Source organism: Lichenostomus cassidix, chromosome 2, assembly GCF_008360975.1.
Source record: "Lichenostomus cassidix isolate B80296 chromosome 2, HeHo_3.0, whole genome shotgun sequence".
NCBI classification, from domain to species: Eukaryota; Metazoa; Chordata; class Aves; order Passeriformes; family Meliphagidae; genus Lichenostomus; species Lichenostomus cassidix.
In genome coordinates, this window is record NC_139482.1 from 23,898,560 (window position 1) to 23,912,136 (window position 13,577).

The 13,577-nt window shown below is 38.7% G+C and overlaps 1 protein-coding gene and 1 long non-coding RNA gene across 2 annotated transcripts; both read right to left on the minus strand.

Moving 5' to 3' along the window:
* Positions 1 to 25: 25 nt before the first annotated feature.
* On the minus strand, positions 26 to 7,429 carry BET1 (Bet1 golgi vesicular membrane trafficking protein). The gene is made up of 4 exons (XM_085050735.1): positions 7,239 to 7,429; positions 3,845 to 3,960; positions 1,842 to 1,898; positions 26 to 1,282 (listed from the first exon to the last, which is right to left on the minus strand). Exons 1-4 carry the CDS (start codon positions 7,255 to 7,257, stop codon positions 1,127 to 1,129), a joined length of 348 nt encoding a protein of 115 aa, XP_084906861.1. The 5' UTR covers positions 7,258 to 7,429; the 3' UTR covers positions 26 to 1,126.
* A 328-nt stretch (positions 7,430 to 7,757) lies between these two features.
* LOC146440981 (uncharacterized) lies at positions 7,758 to 13,082 on the minus strand. Its single transcript, XR_014850382.1, has 4 exons — positions 13,001 to 13,082; positions 11,930 to 11,987; positions 10,100 to 10,166; positions 7,758 to 8,064 (listed from the first exon to the last, which is right to left on the minus strand). It is a non-coding gene; the product is annotated as an uncharacterized LOC146440981 (long non-coding RNA).
* Positions 13,083 to 13,577: the final 495 nt, after the last annotated feature.

Genomic DNA, 13,577 nt, shown 5'->3' on the forward strand with positions numbered 1-13,577 from the left:
AAAAATGTACATAAACAACACTAGCTAGGATAATACTACAGGACACTTTATTTGTAAGTTCATAATTGATTATTAATGGCAACACATTATACAGTATTTCTAGAAAGTTTTTCCAAAATTGTAAATATAATTTCAATATCTAGGAGACTTAATTTTTTTGAATGTTAAATTCAGCAATGTAATAGCCTCAATGATTTCAAACTACTTGGTGAGCCAAAGCTAAGTCTTCAAAATAAAGTACCTTAATGGGACTGCACTTCCAACAAGTGCATCCTAATATATTTTAATAGAAAATTCAAAATATCTGCCATTGTATTTCAGACATCATGCAATGTAGATATAGGGACTATCAAAAACTGAAACATACTAGTGGTGAAAGTTCAAGTGATTCAATGGAATCATTAAGTTTTAGATACTTTATATTTAAAGAAAACATTTGTACTGTGTCCACATTGGTTGGTCCCGACAAGCAAAGGCATTTGCTTAAAAGAGTAGATGTGTAAACATGATTTGTCACATTTAAATCAGAAAAATAAAAATCCAGTTTTAAGTAACTTCTCCCCAGAACACACAGTTTAAGCTACTTTAATACTATCAGATCTAACCACAAAAGTAATTTTTGGGGGTACAATTATTACATTTGTTAGCTTCAAGCTAGCCTTTTGAAAATCCACAGGTAAGACCTATTTAGAAAAATCCAAGTATTCTTCATGCTTTTGCAACCTAGGAATTACTATATGCCTGAAACTAGAGCTCTAATTTAGAGCATGGCCCAGAATGAAAAGCAGAATGAAAGAAAAAGTCTTGAAATTCTGCAATTACTTCATACTCAACCATTGTTTTTTTAATTTTTTAATCAATTCTAAAAACTGTTTTCCCCTAAAAAAATCTGTTATGCTATGCTAGCAGTTTCTGCATATTTACAAATAATCCCCCCAAAAAACAGGGGATGATGGGAAAAATTCTGCTACATTAAGAAAACTATATATAACTTCGCATTAATAGTTAATGCAATTTACAACAATTTCACTGTGTTTTATCAACAGGATGTGTCACTTCAGATCAGTGTCTTCATTAATTAAGACTATAGTTGAAATTACACAATGTAAACCAGAGGTAACATGCATCACCTCAGTTTAATAATCCAGTATATTACAAAAAAAACAAACAATGAAAAGAGCATCATGTAGCATAATAGCTTTGTCTGGCTCCCTCTGGAGAGTGTTCTCAGTCTGCCCATAGTTGCACCTAGAAGGCCACCCGTAGAGTCAAAATCATTCTCCTGTATTTAAAAAAAACCAAGCAAACAAAATAACAAAAAACATGTTATGCTGAGAAATGGAATACCTTACAGCTCACTAAGTGTAATTTTTTCTGTTTTTTCAAAATTTCCAAAACTAAAATTATTTTAGAAGCAATAATTAACTAGGAAAAGCTCTCACCCATTTATCCAGTGCTATTTTTACCCCAAGCCAAAGCAAAGTATAACCAAAATAGGCATTTCTGACTTCCTTATGTTTTGCTTCCTTCTTCTATTCTTGAACAGAAGAAATTAATTTACAATTAAATACAGAAGTGCCTTTTTATCAATACTATACATTTGCTAATTGAAAATCAATAGTATCTGAAGCATAAAGGGCTTGGTTGTGCCTTAAAAGTAATGTATTTGCACACCTTATCTTTCTGAACAGAAATACTGCTATCAAATCAGTCACATGTTAGTCAACAATAAGCTGACAACATTTTAATACAAATGTTCATACTAGAAGACAGGATGCTTAACATTATTAACTTCTTAATCTTGACCCATATTTAAAGAAAGCTAGTTATTAAATACTTACCATTTCTGATAACATTTTATTCTGGTTTTTAACTTCTGTTCCAATTTCAATGGAAAGCTATCAAAAAAATCCAAAACAGAAAGTATGGAATTTGAGTAATCAGTTAAACATAGATTAGAGGACCCAGTCCAAAATACACAACATGACTAGCATTTTCCCAGGTAAAATGTGACAGCATTACCTGATATTTTCAAAAAACAAAATAACATGCACAGCATTCTATCAATAACCCTTAAGGAAATAAAGATTTTTCATCTGACTAGATAAGTCTGAAGAGCCACAGAGAGTATGCAGTGCTCCTATTCCCCTTTTCCAGATAATGTCTTACTTGAATTATTGCATGGACTCTTGAAAATTCAAGCTCTAGTCAAGTCTGAAGTGGCAGTTACCTGTTTCTTGGAAAAACTGTTAAAACTACTAGCACAGCAAAGAGAACTATGAGCACTGGTTTGACTGAGTGTTGCTGGAGTTGACACTTGTAACTTGCAAACACATCTCTTTTGAGAAGCTGTTGCTGTGCTATAAATGGGACTTTCTTCAGTGAACTTGTGCAGCCCTTCTCTGCTTTGTGTCACAGAACAAAAGGGCACTGCAGGACAAGATGGAAAGCTGCACAGGCCAGGGAGAGTCAGTCCTGAGACAGTGACCCAGGGCCAGCAACAGCCTGGGGAGCAGCCTGAGACAAGTCCCAGGGCAGGTCAGAAAGTAAAGTCAGATTAGAGTTGGAATCAGGGAGGTATGAGACCAGGCACAGCTGGAGCAGCAACACAGCCGCAACATTGCAAAGGTGGGAGCCAGCCACAAGAGTCTTAGCTTAAAGCAGCTCTGGAGTTAAATAGCGGAGAAGTGGCACTGAGCCTGACTCTTGGCAGCTTTTCCTCTGCTCTTATCAACACACTGGCCTTGAACAACCACCTCAACTCCTAGGATGGAGGGAAATGCACTCCAGGCACCCATGCTTTGGATTAGCCAAAATCCATTTTTTTTCACGTCGCAATATGCATCTCATTATCTTGTACTGATGCATTTCAGAATGAAACTGATTTTACATGAGGTTTCTTGGAAGATTATGTGAAGGCTACTCCACTCGCCAAGATTATCACATTGCACTACAAGATGCAACTACAGAAAGAGCTCCTTGGGGCACCATCAACTGTGCTGTTGACATACACGGATTTTGAAATGTAACACACCAAAGAAGGAGACAAGAAATGAAATTTGATAACAAAGGTCAAAGCTTTTTTTTTACCCCCTTAACTTGTTCTAAATTCTTATTCTAATCCTGTTTAATTTCTCTTTCGACTAAACCAATTTTAAGCAACAGTATTAGCAGTAAGACTTTCAATGAGTTCAGGCCTAAAAAGTCAGTGGAATGTAATTCATGAAACTCTTAGCTTTTAAGAACAAGAAACCCACATAATTTTAATCTCAGAGCTGTCTTTCAGTTAGACTTGTTTGAAAGAAGTCCTCAATCTCTGAAAGGATTCAGAATCATTAGAACTCAGAACTTCTCCTTCAGAGGATACTAGCATACTATTTCTAAGAGCTGTTTTCACACTACCTATTTTTTTGACTGCAACTCCCATTCCCTGTTTTCCTGCCCCACCGAGGGGTAGGAAGTAGAGAAAATTGGGAGTGAAGTTGAGCCTAAGAAGAAGGGAGGGGTAGGGGGAAAGTATTTTAAGATTTTATTTCTCACTGCCGTACTGATTCGACTGTCAATAAATTCATTTCCCCAAGTCAAGTCTGTTTTGCCCACGATGGTAATTAGTGAGTGATCTCTCCCTGCCCTTGATCTTGATGTACAGACCTTTTATTGTACTTTTTCCTTCCTCATCCATCCACCTGAGGAGTGACAGAGCAGCTTTGGTGGTCACCTGGCATCCAATCAGGGTTAACACACCACAGTTTTAAATTTCTGTTTTAAACTAAGTCTACTGCTTCCCTGATTTATATAATTTCATTGAATGAATGTGACCCTACCACTGTAACGGAATACATACCGATTTAATGGCACTGACTTTTGTACGCAGACTTTCTGTTAATCTGTCATTCTCTTCTTCATAAACACTGTACCCACTGTTGGTGTAGCCATAGCTACCTGCAGCTGCTCCATCACCTGTGAACACAACAGGCAGTAGTTAGAGACAGAAAACACTACTGGAGCAAGTGCTCTGTATGTTCCTGGAACAGGGAGTCAACCTTTTTCCAAATGCCTAAGTTACCCTTCAATATGCAAATAAAGGAAGAGAAACTGAGGAGTGGCTGTAATTGTTTTTCCTTGACAGTGTTTTCAGATAAGTTCTATGGAAATCAATCCAGGCTTTACACGGAGAGGTGAAGGAAGCACTGAGGCCATTAAAAGTGGTAAATCAAACTGAAAATAGGAGAGTTGAGACTGTTCTCTTACAAATACAAAGATCACTTGACCGCACATCTAAAGAAAAAACTATACTATGATCCTTACATGAGTTTCTTTACAAACAAGACCTTAGAGCAGAAGCCAGGCCTGTGAGCAGAACACTGCTCCTTCAGTCACCATTCTGCAGTTCTATTCTTGCTCCTGCCCGTGTTTTTGGGTGATGGAGCTTCAGGACTGTCATGCTAACAACTGAGTCAGATTATGCGGGGCAGATGGCAATGAAAGCTGTTCAGCCCCACACACTCTCTGCCTCCAACCTCTAATAAAGATCTCCTACAGACAGCAGCTGGACAGCAGCACGGGCACAGGAGAATTAAAGTCATGTCCAGTTGAGACAAAAATCAGTCTTAGACCTCAAATCTAAGAATTGAGAACAATGAAGAGAGATCAAGACTTAGAAAGGCAACCAGGAAAGATCTACTGTAAGCTTTATTATAAAGATCCCACTAGATTAATTCAACTAGCAATCCAGTTGTAACATTATTAAATATTTTTAAACATACATAAATAAAGTTTTATGCCTAGTCAGAATGGCACACTAAAACTGAATGCCTTTTAAATACTCTTTAAAGACTTTTGTGTTTTGGTGGAATTTTTCTTCTTGAGGAAAAAAGGAGAGAAAACCAACCACATTCACTCTGAGAACTTCATCTCCAACTGCTTCACTGTGTGCTTGGCATACATAATATTAGATTTTTACAATGGAACATTGCAATGCTATTATGATGACATAATTTTATACTAACCCATGAAGCCATTCCTCAGATCTAAATCATGAAGACTTTTTCATTTGTACTTGTAAATTGTTACTCTGTAAGTTAAGCTAATGACAGATCTTCAACAAGACTAAATCACAGAATCTTCTGAGTTAGAAGGGACCCACAAGGATCATCAAAGTCCATGTCCTGTCCCTACACAGAACCATCTTCCAGAGTCACACCATGTGCCTAACAGTGTTGTCCAAACATTCCTTGAAGTCTGTCAGGCTTGGTGCTGTGACCATTTCCCTGGGGAGCTGTTCCAGAGCCCAACCACCCTGTGGGTGAAGAACCTTTTCCTAATACCCAACCGAAACCTCCCCTGACACAACTTCAGGCCGTTCCCTCAGGTTGTCACTGTCACCACAGTGAAGACATCAGTGCCTGCCCCTCCCTTTTCCCCTCACGAGGAAGTTGTAGACTGCAATGAAAGGTATGTTTTTATTCCATCACAGTGAGTCAAGAAGCCTTTTTACCTTGACCTAAATTAAAAGTACCAATGCCTAACAAAGAAATTTGACTAAAATTTTATAACTCAGAGAGTCAGGGTTGTTCTCACTGTGTCTGATTTTACAAGTGCATCTAATTACAGTGTGTCCTACCAAGTGACACAGGACTTTGATTAAGTTTGTAAGTTAATATACCATAAAGCTTCAGGCCAAAACACTGTAATTGGAATTCTTATATGGATTGTGATAATATGAACAAGTGCCTCAAAACTTTTCAACAGGCACAGCTGCTTCTTTTCATGTCATAGGAAGCACAAGCAAGAAGTCTGGCTACAATTGTTCATGGGAAGCACAGAAACTTCAGTGTGGCAGTTCTGTGGGCTGTCCTGCAACACTGCTCATTGGCACATAATAGGAACATGACCAAACATAACTAAAGGCTAAGAGAGAGGTAGCAGCTAGCTGGTGACAACTGCATAAGTGGGGGTACCCAGCTTCTATTTCCAGCCTATTAAATAAAAAATAGTTCTGAAGTGACTGTTGAAATGTCGAAGTATAGCAGAACATTTTACTGCAGCTGATTACAGATAAGTGTTCTGTTTAACCTCCCAAAAGATTTTTTTTAAAAGCAGTTTCAGGATGATCCTTAAGGCATTGTCTGCCAGAGGGCCTAAAAGCAGGCATGCTCACACCCTTACACCTCTCTTGGTCCACTAAGAAGCATTCCCAAGACTTGTTTTGTTTCATGAAAATACAACTGCACAATACAAATTTGAAATGTAGGAGTAAATCTAGGGTGGTGTCAGACACACCTGGTTTAGGCTGAAATAGTTCCTAGGAAGAAGCCCCAGAACTCAGTCAGTCATACACTTCTGAGGCATAAACATCCCCTGAGCTTTACACTGCCGTCACAGCACCCACCTGGCTGTAGAACATGACGTGGGAGTTCAAAGTTTCCTTATAGTCATCAACATGACTGCTGGTTGAAAAATGAGGTCTAAGCTACTCAGCAGGAACTCTGCAAATATTTCTCAATTTGCACCAGATTATATCTGTAATAAATTTATAATAGTTGTGTTTCTCAGTTTTTTCTCCCCAAACACAGCAGAAAAACATGAAGAAGTACTAAAATAAAAAAACTCTCAACAATTTCTGAATTTAGAAAGGACTTGACTGAAGAGCAACAAATCTGCCCACCCGTGGGAACATGGCTCAAACTAACACGGTGTTAGAACAATTGCACATCAGCACAACTAAATGGGGAAAGACTATTTTCAAGAGCATGTCGTGACAGGACGAGGGGCATGGGTTCAAACTGAAAGACAGCAGATTTAAGTACGATATTAAGAAAGAGTGCTTTACTGTGAGGGTGGTGAGGCACTGGAACAGATTGCCCAGAAAAGCGGTGGATATCCCATCCCCAGAAGCGTTCGAGGCCAGCTTCGATGGGGCTCTGAGCAACCTGCTACAGAGGAAGGTGTCCCTACCCATGGCATGGGGGGTAGACCTGGACAGTCTTTCAAGTCACTTCCAAACCAAATCCTATGATTCGATGATAAAACACATGCCCTGGTGCTGCTCCGCAAACACAGCAGGGCCAGACGGAGAGGCAGGCAGGGGTGACGGCCCTTCCCCGCCCAGCTGCCGAGCCCCGCACCGGGGGCGCAGCCCCGCACCGGGGGCGCAGCCCCGCACGCCTCCCCCGCCCCGAGCCCTCACAGGGGCCCTGCCCGTGTCGCGGCCCGGCCCTGCCCCGCCGCCCGCTTACCCAGCCCCGCGCGCCTCATGGCTCTGCCCTGAGCTGCCGCGGGACCAGCGGGACGAGGAGGAGGAGGAGGGGGAAGAAGAGGAGGATGAGGAGGAGGCCGGGAGCGCCTGAGGGACACGGCGGGGCTTGGCGCGGCACCCTCGCACCACTCACCCGCGAGCGCCACGACAGCGCCGCGCGCAGCCCGCTGGGAGCGCGGCCGGGGCGCGCCGGGCCCGCGCGGGGGCTGCTGGGAGCTGTAGTCCCGGCCGAGCGCCGTCACTGACTGACAACACAGTTAAAATTCAGTGCCGAGTGGAGCTTTGAAATTCTTTTTTCCGCCACCGTTTATTTAGAAGCAACAGGCACGCCACTGCAGCATACAGCAGTTCGGACTGGAAACGTGAAGATTACATCATTATTATCGAATGATTTAAATTTCGTTTGCAAAGAGAATTTCTCCTTCATTCTTTAATCCCTTTCAATGCTTTAGCACAAATGGGTTTTGTCTGCTTACATGAAAGATGTTACTCACTCCATATCAGTGAATTGTGTTTATTTGCCAGGATGATACCAGTAGAATGTATCAGTACTCCAAAATAAAGCAAACACCACTGAGTCCATTCAGAGTTTGCTATTTCAGGTGTGGTGTCCACTGGACTGAAGAAGCTGCACTGGCTTTTCCAGTTACAACAGGCTGCATTGTCATCAATTACTTTGGTGTTTGTGTTCTGGTAGGAACCAGGACCCTCAGTGCTGGACCAGCACCACTTGCATTGTTCAAGGTGTATAAACACAGACCACAGATCCTTCTTCAGTGAGCTTCCAGAACACCAGGAGTCTTCACCTAGGCAGGTAGAGCTGTAGAAGGAAGAATGAAAGAGTTCTGGTCAATAAGAAGGCCCATGACATCCTTCTGGCACCCTGCTGACATCCTGTGTAATTGCTGTGAGACACCCCAAGTCTCTTTTGCAGTGCATAAACTCACAAATAATTGCAGCATTTCTTTTCTCTCCATTTGTCAAAGTGCATTTGAAACCTTAGTCTTGTATCTGCCCAGCTTCAGGACAGATGTTGAGAAGATGCTCATTTATTTACTTCTCAGTTACCTCTGCATGTCTATGTCTCAAACAATATTACAAAGAGTAAAGTTAGCTAAATTAGAAAATGGCTCTTTGTTTAATATTTGATAATTTAAGCAGTTTATCCAAAATTTCAAGTACAGCATTATTTGCACATCCAAAACAAAAGAGAAGGCCAAGGAGAAGAAATGAGCAGCGCTGTCCCCTGGATTTTGTCCATGGGATTTTGTCTGGAACTCAGCAATTCTTACAGGAAATTTGCAAGCTGCCATCATTGATAACCTGAGACTTGATTTGCAGCAGTTCAGGGAAATGCACCAATTGTTTCAAAGAAGGGAAAAGTGCTATCACCAGATCAAAGCTCAAAGATTTAGCCCTTTGAGCTTTGAAGTTCACAGGTTGGCCATTACTTACCTTGCTGGGGCAAAGAGATCACTTAAAGGATTACACGCTTAAAACAGCAAAATTTAGATGCTGCAAAATTTACAGTAAATTATTCGATTCTGAGAAAACCTTCCTGAGTGCCTCAGATTTGAATTAGGGCTCTGTTAGGAGCAATGTCCTCACCATCACAATTTTTGAAGAAGGGCTAGTGTGACAGTCTGGACAACAATTAAGTTATCACAGAATTAAAACTGAGGCTTCAGGAGGCAGTAGGAAATATCTTTTAGTAACAGCTGGCCTGAGTTTCTCCTTGTTATTTATATTTTTGTCGTCATACACCATCCAAGAAAATTATTGCATTTGGTGGCATTGCTATATGAAAAGATTTGTCTTCACAGTATTTGCACTGTATTGGCATATTATATGTCACCTTTTTTCCCCCACAAGGCTCATCTTCCACTTTTCAGTAAATATGGATTTATACATAACTAGGTAAAATGCATATCTCTCTACAAGGATTGTAGTTATAATTCATATTAAGGGACTCATTTTTAATTTTTGCTTACACTTTCTCTAAAATAAAATCCCAATTAACCACAAGTAAGGTTAATTATTTATATCTAGTGTTACTATATATTTGATAGTATTTATAAATACATATATTACATATTTATATATAATATAAATTATTATTATTATTTATATATATTTATTTATCTAAGATATACTAGATATTACTTATATCTAGTATATCTTATATATCTAGTGTTTAGATATATAATCTCCTTATAATGTTGTGACATAACATCTTGAGTCTGTATGCAATTTATAAATAACACATTTAATTCTATAATTTCTTACAACAAAGCATGAAAATGATACTGACATTATTAATGTTTCAAATCCATTTTAGTCATACTGAACTTATGTTTTTCTCATACACTGAAAGTACCTCATAGGAAAATTAATTCTATAGATCTCCTGTCATTACAATAAAGAAATCACAATTCCATCTCACAGCAGAGGCTGGACACAGAGGTCAACTGGATGTTATTAATATTCACTACATTTACATTGTATTAATGATTTCATGGAATAAGTCTGTGAAATAAAGACAATTTTTCTGCTGAGATGATTAACTGTACTCCTGTTGGCTTTGTGGCCCGTTTCCTGGCAGCTCCCTACACGGGGAATGTGCCCTGAACTCCTCAATCTTGCAAACCAGCTGTGCATGATTTGTTAGCAGGTGTGGCTGCAGCTGTTCCAGAGCCTCTGCAGTTCTTCCTGCCAGGAAGCCTAAATGAGTAGTCAGCAAGTGGTTTTAAAGGACTGATTCATCAATGTTTTGCTTACCAATGACAACATACAGGAAGGAAAAGCATATTAAAAAAAAAAAAAAAAAGCCTGTAAGATTACCTGTCTTGTCAATGCTTTTACAGTCTTTTAATAGTAGTCTGCTACAGGTGTGTCATTGTCAGAGACCCTGCTGAGGCAATGTGCATATCAGTTTCCTTTCCTCAAAATATTCATGAACAATAACTACAGTTTAAAAAAACAATATGTCTTTCATAAAAGAGGAGAGTTCCATACATGCTACCAACTGTCCTATCATTGCTACCATTTTTTGGTTCTCTTTACTGACTCAAATTAAACTAGGTGAATACATTTATATAATGAACAGTCCATAGATTTTATTAGTGGATTACTCCATGACTACACTGCAAAAGTGATAAAAAGGAAAAGAAAAACCACAGGGAAGCTGATTCAAAGATCCTGCAAAATCAATCTTCCGACTCACTTCTGAAAACCCTTAACTCTTACTCACATGATATTATAATGACATAATTTTCATCAAATTATTAAATAAGTAACCTGAATGTCAGTATTTTTACATGTTTAAAAACCAGGCTTTTACAGTCTTCATTATTGCTACTTTCAACAATTATAGATTGTGAAAACAACCTAACTAGTCACAGACATCATTAGCAAGTTGAAAAGCTGATATCGCGTAATATAATGTTTGGGATCAAATATTTCAATCAATGTTTTTTTGAGCAGTAAGCTTCGATTATGAAAAAATCCCACTTGCTAATTAAATTTTGATCTATTGTGCAATTAAGTAACAGCTGATATTTCTAAATAAAATGAAAACATTAATGACATAGAAGCAGCACTAGATAACAGACTATTTTAATTAGCCTCAATATCTTCAAAAAGGAGTAATGTCAGCGTCTTTCATCAGTATTCTTGTAATTTAATATCTTGGTTTGTTCCAAGACTATTTAGCAAATGAGAGCTCTCCAAATGCTTCTGCTCCAACAAACCCAGTCAGATCATTTAGGAATTTGCTCTCATGTTGTTAAGGTGACAAAACTGATAGTGGGCTTAGGAGGTCATTAGCCTTTTTCTTCCTGGTTGTATTCTCCAAATAATGCCATCAAGAAAACCAGATGCTGTGTAAACCACACCTTCTGTAAGACTTTAAGTGGCTGAAGGAGGCTGCTGCTCGTTGCCACCCAGATTGTCAAGCAAAGAATTAACCATCCAAGTCATCAGAGGAATAGTATGTGCAGTTGTCATTCAAATTCTTTAATGATGAGACCATATGTAAATCACTGCAAGTGCCAACAAACCTGTTGGTGTCATTCATTGTGATGATTAAAAACTTTATTGAATACTGCCAAGGAGAACCATGGCTGTTTCTGGTCTTCATGCACTTCCATCATAGATGGCACTTTCTCTCTGGAATAAGGTTTGGACTCATTTAATCTAATTGTGTATTCCAACCACTTTTTTTTTTATGATGTTATTTTAAAAAGACTGTTCTCAAATATCTGCCAAAATAGCCTTTTATTGTTTTTAGCAGGTAACCAAGAAGATATCTACCTAGACAAGATTCTGGGAATTCCTGTAGTCTTTTATGAAACCATGTTGCTTGGAATCAGAGGATCTTCCTTGAACATATGCAATCATATTTATCCCTGCCTAGTCACCCTAAGCCTCTCCATGCACAGGTTCAAAGGATCATTAACACTTTGTAGCTACAAAGACTTCCTATCTCATAGCTTTGCATATGTGTATGATTACAGGTTGAAAAATCACATAAACCCATCATAAGATTTTACAACTTGGTAAATATGCTTAGAGCAAAATTTCCAGTGTGTATTTGTATGAATTTGTGGCTATAACACATTCCACACTATTTTCTTGTTCCTGATTTCACTATCATCTTTGTTTTACCCTCACAGTAGAGGTCCCTCAGGAAGCTTGGTTTGTCAGACACACATCAGCAATGAAGAACCACCTGGGGGAAAGAGAAACAATATCTGTAGTTGCATCAGCAGAAAGTGTCTAGTAAGAAAGTATGGTCTTTTTCACCTTTACAACACTTTTAAAATTCGTTAACAGTGAAGGCATCTTTCTTCTCACTTTGATATCAGTTATATTAGGGAAGTATTGAGCTTTACATTAGGTCATGCACAATATAATTTAAGTATAATTATTATTTACTTAATTGTTATTGCAAAATACAGTGATTATTCTTATTCTCTCCTCCAGTTGCTTTTAAACATCATAAACTGCTCTGGCTCCTGTTTAATTCTGCAGGGAACCCACATGAAATCTCTGCTGTATTTTTATAAATTTCTTGTCAGTGCTGTTAAATTACATCAGAATAGAGAAGAGAGGTTATGGACACAACTGCTGGTCTCTGTAAATTTCATTACTTAGGGCTAGAATCAAAATTTACTGAAGTAATGGAGAATTTTTGTATTGACTTTGGATCAGGCTATAAATTTTTATTAAAAAAACACCTCTGCTGATTCTTTGTCTTCCAAGTAGTGTATGCTGTGTAATCTATGAATAATTCCAGTCATGATTTCTTTCTGTAATATTAAGGTACCATTTCTGATATCAGCTTTGACTGGGTAATAATATCAGCTGAGTGAGTGATAAGAATTCAGAGCCATGGCAGCAGCCTGAGCATTAATAACTGTAATGTCTAAAGAGGAGGACTAATACATTTAAAATAAAAAGTGGAAGTCAAAGTAATTTTTCATTTCACTAGAACAAAGGTATGAGATGAATGGAGCACACAGTCCCAATGCTTCGTAAGATGCAATTAAATAGTAATTTGATGATTTGTGCTATGTTTATTTTGACTTTCAGATATGTGGGAAAGGCTTTCACCAGTCAAAGCAGAGAATTCAATAAAAACAGAGACTTTGAGCACAATGACTTTCAGTGAAGGAAGCGCTATTTTGCAGACTTGCAGAGCATTTTCCTACAGGACATTTTTCAAGACAAATGGAAAATCACCCTTGTTTCTTTGTCCAGGAAGGCAAAACTGAGAATGTGAGTCAAGATTACTGGTTGTTGGAGCTTTGTTCCACCTTTGTGCTTGGCCACTGAAAAATTACTTAAAAAGAAGAAAACAAACCATCATGTACTTCCTTAGTTCTTTTTCGTTTTCTCACAAGTCAACAAACCATGCACAACCCAATTTATTTGATGACTGGTTAGAGAAGCTAATGCCTGAACATAAATCTGCAAAAGCTCTTGCAAGCCACCTGTTTTCCAGAAAGACCATTACATGCAAATTACCCATCCAAAGCACCTTTATAAAAATCATTTTCTTAGGCTCTTGCCCTGACTGCAGCAGCTGGGTTAATTGCCTGTGCTGGACAGAGCATGGTGCTAATGGGACAATGTGACTTTCTGTTCCATGGCGAATTATTCAGAGTTTACTTGTGTTTCTGCATAGCACTACACTGGCCTGCAAGAGTACATCTTGAATTTTTGTATTTGTATTGTTTGCTTGATGCAGTGTAGCATATGGGAAGAAAGTGTAGGATTGTTCTCCACAAAGATGCATCGATGCGCTTCTAAGTAGAAG

Excerpts from the sequence above, each read along its gene's own strand:
- BET1 (XM_085050735.1), bottom strand. Across the intron at positions 1,899-3,844 it reads AAGTCAGTGCCATTAAATCG|CTTTCCATTGAAATTGGAAC; the intron begins GTATGTATTCCG and ends TTTTTTTGATAG. Across the intron at positions 1,283-1,841 it reads ATAAAATGTTATCAGAAATG|GAGAATGATTTTGACTCTAC; the intron begins GTAAGTATTTAA and ends TTTTAAATACAG.